At 43.6% G+C, this 5162-nt stretch overlaps 1 protein-coding gene across 1 annotated transcript; it reads left to right on the top strand.

Moving 5' to 3' along the window:
- On the top strand, positions 1 to 3318 carry LOC133908283 (cytochrome P450 CYP72A616-like). The gene is made up of 5 exons (XM_062350276.1): positions 1 to 358; positions 974 to 1194; positions 1311 to 1555; positions 1927 to 2308; positions 2707 to 3318. Exons 1-5 carry the CDS (start codon positions 52 to 54, stop codon positions 3130 to 3132), a joined length of 1581 nt encoding a protein of 526 aa, XP_062206260.1. The 5' UTR covers positions 1 to 51; the 3' UTR covers positions 3133 to 3318.
- The last annotated feature ends 1844 nt before the right edge of the window (positions 3319 to 5162 follow it).

Raw genomic sequence — 5162 nt, 5'->3', positions numbered from 1 at the left:
CCTGCTCCCTTCTCTGCTTTTCTGTTCCTATTCCACTGCACCACGAAGCCAATGGCGACCCGAGCTCTGCTCATGCTGCGGGAGGCCTCGCCGTGGGCCCTGGCTGGCGCGGCGGCGGCCGCGGCGATGCTGTGGCTGGCGGCCTGGACGCTGGAATGGGCATGGTGGACGCCGCGGCGGCTGGACCGGGCCCTGCGGGCCCAGGGCCTCAAGGGCACCAGGTACCGCCTCTTCACCGGCGACCTGAGGGAAAACGCTCGGATTAATCGGGAGGCTCGCACGAAGCCGCTACCGCTCGGCTGCCACGACATCGCCCCCCGCGTGCAGCCCATGCTCCACAACTCCATGAAGGAATACGGTAACTTCTATGCACTCCAATCATTGCCCCCATCCAAAGATTATTCCTTTCGTCTCCGTTTTTGTTATGCCAAAATTGGTAGCTTTGGTATTGAGGCAACATGATTTATTGCGACCCTTACGATATGTTCGTCGTGAACTCCGAAAAGGGGCACACATAAGTTACGGAGTAGATTGGAAGTTCAGTAATCAGAACGTGATGTAATGTTGGGGATTAGCCTGGGTTACAGACTTAGCAGAACAATCATCTAGGTCACGTGATTCTGTTACCATGCCCAAAATAGCTAGATTGTATGGCTAAACAGGTTGAGAAAAGGAGCTGCAATTATTTCCCCTCATATCAACTAGCGCGCAGTATGTTCTGAAAAGAATACAGGGATACTTGTGTGCGTGTACTAGACACTTGACAGGGCCAACATGTTCTGAAAAGAATACAGGGATACTTGTGTGCGTGTACTAGACACTTGACAGGGCCAACTATCCATTTAGAGCATGCACTTTGATTGCAAGTAACAAAATTATCGATTATGATATCCTGTGACAACCACCTCCTAAGAAAATGCTTTGGATGCAGTCTGCTAGTCTTCTTACTTAAACATTTTAAACTCTAATGCAGGGAAAATGTCATTCACTTGGTTTGGTCCGACGCCAAGGGTGATGGTTTCAGACCCGGAATTAGTGAGGGAGGTTTTGTCTAACAAGTTTGGCCACTTTGGTAAACCAAAGAGTAGCCGTATCGGAAAGTTGCTAGCCAATGGGGTTGTAAATCATGAAGGCGAGAAATGGGCAAAGCATAGGAGGATTCTCAATCCTGCCTTCCATCTTGAGAAGATAAAGGTATTTGTTTGCTGCTTTCTCTTTAGATGACTTTCTTTTTCTCAATTCAAATTGCAGCATGTCGTATATTGGATAATGCGCTCCATAGTAGACTAATGATGATGTTTCATTCACAGCGGATGCTGCCAGTATTTTCTACCTGTTCTGTCGAAATGATTACTAGATGGGAGAATTCGATGCTTTCTGAGGGATCTTCTGAGATAGACGTCTGGCCTGAGTTCCAGAATCTTACTGGAGATGTTATCTCAAGAACCGCGTTTGGTAGCAGCTATCAGGAGGGGATGAAAATTTTCCAGCTGCAAGGAGAACTAGCTGAACGTTTTATACAATCTGTCCAAACAATATTTATCCCAGGATATTGGTTTGTTCTTTTTCCTCTAATTAGGAGAGAAATTTTATACATGTGAAGTCACATGTCCAAGCATTTGTCAAGCGCCTACATGTTTCTACATATGAATATTTTAGTAATTACTCCTATCCATGTTTTTGTAACCTTATATCAATTCTAGTAAAGGGCGAGGTACAGAATGATGTTTTTCCGTGCAAGAATATTTTGAGCACTATTAACATTTTAACTACTCCTAAAATTCATTGCTCAAGTGTTGTAGGGAGAGAAAAGACTGGATAAAAGAAATCAGCATAAGAGAATGCAATTGTTCTCCTTTCCGTAGCCGCAGTTTTGCTGTAGCAATTATGAATTTGTTCTGTAGTAACACTGTTGAACATATGCAGGTTCTTGCCCACCAAAAATAACAGAAGGATGAGAGAAATTGATCGAGAGATCCGCAAAATTCTGCATGGAATAATTGGCAAAAGAGAGAAGGCTATTAAAAATGGCGAAAGAAGTACTAACAATGATATGCTGGGCTTATTACTGGAGTCAAACATGAGGCAATCAAATGGGAATGCGAATCTAGGAATGGCAACAGAAGATGTGATTGAGGAATGCAAGTTATTTTACTTCGCAGGTATGGAGACAACATCTGTCCTGCTTACTTGGACGTTCATCGTGCTAAGCATGCACCCAGAGTGGCAAGAGCGGGCAAGAGAAGAAGTGTTGAGCCACTTTGGAAGAGCTAGACCAGATTTTGATAGCTTGAGCCGTCTGAAGATTGTAAGTACAAAATCAATGTTATATTTTATCGTGAAATTTAAAAGTTGCATCTAATTTCTTTGTTAAATGGAAACTAAATAAAGTAGGATTTAGTAGATAAGTTTTGAAATGCTTTATTTTCATTCAATTAGACGCTAGCTAATAATCCTGAGCTTGTGATTCTGGTGGAAAACTACTGGTTTACTTTACTTCTAAAATGGTTGGGTTAAATCGTAGATATGCTAACATTGATACCTTGAATCCATGTGAATCTGTGAATATGCTGCCGAAACATGGTGGAGAGAACTCACCGATCATTGTTAAATCGGAACCTTTTTAGGGAATAAATAGGAAAGCTTGTGTTTTTCCATGTCGTATAACTGCGGCAACAATCTTGAACTTGTTTTATGTATGCTCAGGTAACCATGATTCTATACGAGGTCCTAAGGTTATACCCACCGGTGACTTTTATAACCAGGAGGACATACAAGGAAATGGAGCTCGGTGGCATCAACTATGCTGCAGGTGTGAACCTTCTGCTGCCCATGCTCTTCATTCACCATGATCCCAACGTCTGGGGGAAAGACGCAAGCGAGTTCAATCCGGAGAGGTTCGCGGACGGCATCTCCAACGCGACCAAGTATCAGGCCGCCTTCTTTCCATTCGGCGGGGGTCCCAGGATCTGCATCGGCCAGAACTTCGCACTGCTGGAAGCAAAGATGGCGCTGTGCACCATCCTCCAGCGCTTCTCCTTTGAGCTCTCGCCGTCCTACACCCACGCGCCTTACACCGTCTTAACCCTGCACCCCCAACACGGTGCTCAGATCAAGTTGAGGAAGCTCTGAACATTCTGCTCATGTTGGCCTGAAACGTATATATACAACAGAATAGTGATTTTACATGTTCTATGTAGTTTAGATTTTGAGCTTTGAAATGAGTAAAGGGAGATTGTGTACGAACGGAGAAGTTGCACGTTGTGGCCATCACGTCGCTAATTAATTCGTCTACTAATAAAAATTCAGTTCAGATCAGTCCTCCCTCTATTTTTGTGAATCAAGACAAGGAGGATGCGCTGGCTGCTGCCGCTATTTATGCCGTCCAAATGAATTTTTGAAGGAGCCTACTTCGCTCCAACCGCGGTGGTTCATTATTTGGCAAAGGAGGCAGCCATGGCGAGGCTTGCTGTGAACCAGGATCAAATATGAGGTGTTGCTCTTTTTCTTTTGTTGACTAAGTTGTTCTTTTATCTCTTTGTTATCGTGCTTACGATCCTGTAGTTATCTCAGTCCCAGCCGGTGAGGCTGGCTTGTGTGTGTTTTGATCTCTCGTATTATAATGAATGGCAGAGCTCTGCCGAATTTTAGGTCTGCGCAAGAGAAGAATCAAGTAGGAAGAAGCTGTTGGAACTGATGTTCCAAATAAGGTAAACCTTCGTTTATAGAGAAAGTCGAAGGGTTTTTAAGGTGATATGTGTTTTGGGTAAACTGTCTCAATTAATTGCTCCCGTCTCGGATATAGTATGACCCTATTTATAGCCTGTACTTAATCACTTCACGCAGAGTTTACAGTTTTTTTGTCCCTTTATCTACTACATTCTTAAAATATTCGGGGATATTATGGTACAATCAAGCGTATTTACATAATTACAACTCTGCCCCGGGCAGTTAAAGCGTGCCTCGACGTCCAGTCACGGTCTTCGGTAACCCCGAGATTCCGCCGAAGGCTTCTCAGCTATCAGCCCGGAGGTTCACCACGGGCTTCGCTTATTCCCTTCGGCGCTATGAGTTAATTCTCGGTCCCAGTCCGAAGACGTGCCGCTACCTTCGCTCATTCCGATCAGCAAAATTACCAGTGTAGTCTTTGGCTTCTGACCAAAGGCCTGCTGTCGCCTTCGTCGATGCGGATAGCCAGGACCGCGAGCACACCTCTGAGTCTTCGATCGAAGGTACTTCGCGATCTTCGTCTGCATTATCTGAAACAGCCCTGTAATCATCCGAATACGTAACCATCGATAGACTTTGAGTTATCCTATGAAAGTGGAGGACGAGAGATCACCCCAACAGAAATTATGGCGCCAATAAAATATGTTCTTGTTGGTTCCTCTTTATACTGGCAGTACGAATTCTTTTCTGCTGCCTGTACTCACGTCATATGCTAATAGTTGAGTCCAAATTGTTATTCTTTATGTTCTAGTCGATTTGCTACTTAATAACAGATGTCACCGTATACGTCCGTGGCTCCGTGCTTGGGCCCTAAGAAATCCGAGCATTGTTGTTGGACAGCCAATTGAACAGGACAGAAGCAACACCTTCGAAGCTGACACGGCCACACAGGAGTTTCAATGGCTGGAAAGGGAAGTACTTGACGTGCCCGTATCCACGACGACAATTCTATCGGTGGCTCAAGAGTGCACGTATGGCATGTGCTGATGTACACCTGGGGCCCCTTGGTTTTACAATGGATATCTTCGCAGACTTGTGTCCATACGATTTGGTTCTAGAAGACTAGAGAGCTTGCTAATCGTGTCAATCTCTTTCTTCATGTTTCGAGACCATCCGTGTGAAGCTCAATTTCCCAAATTTAGAATTGTACTTTGCGTGGTCGTATAAAAGAGTTGCATATCTCCGAAAGTGGAGTAAATTTAGCTCATTTATTATGTTGTTTAAATGATTTAATATTTTTTTCAATACTTTTGTTGGAAAATATAGTAAATTTCTCAAGTTTACTTTTGTAAATAAAAAGTTTTGTATCCTTAACTATGATTATATCATCATGAATTTCTTTGAGCATTTCCTATATCACATGAGTGGTCTCAAATTTGCAAATACAATTAAACTCACTAAGATCTAAAGCACCATAAAGAATATTCATATCT

Source organism: Phragmites australis, chromosome 2 (assembly GCF_958298935.1).
Source record: "Phragmites australis chromosome 2, lpPhrAust1.1, whole genome shotgun sequence".
Classification (NCBI taxonomy): Eukaryota; Viridiplantae; Streptophyta; class Magnoliopsida; order Poales; family Poaceae; genus Phragmites; species Phragmites australis.
This window is presented reverse-complemented; position numbering and strand designations above follow the sequence as displayed.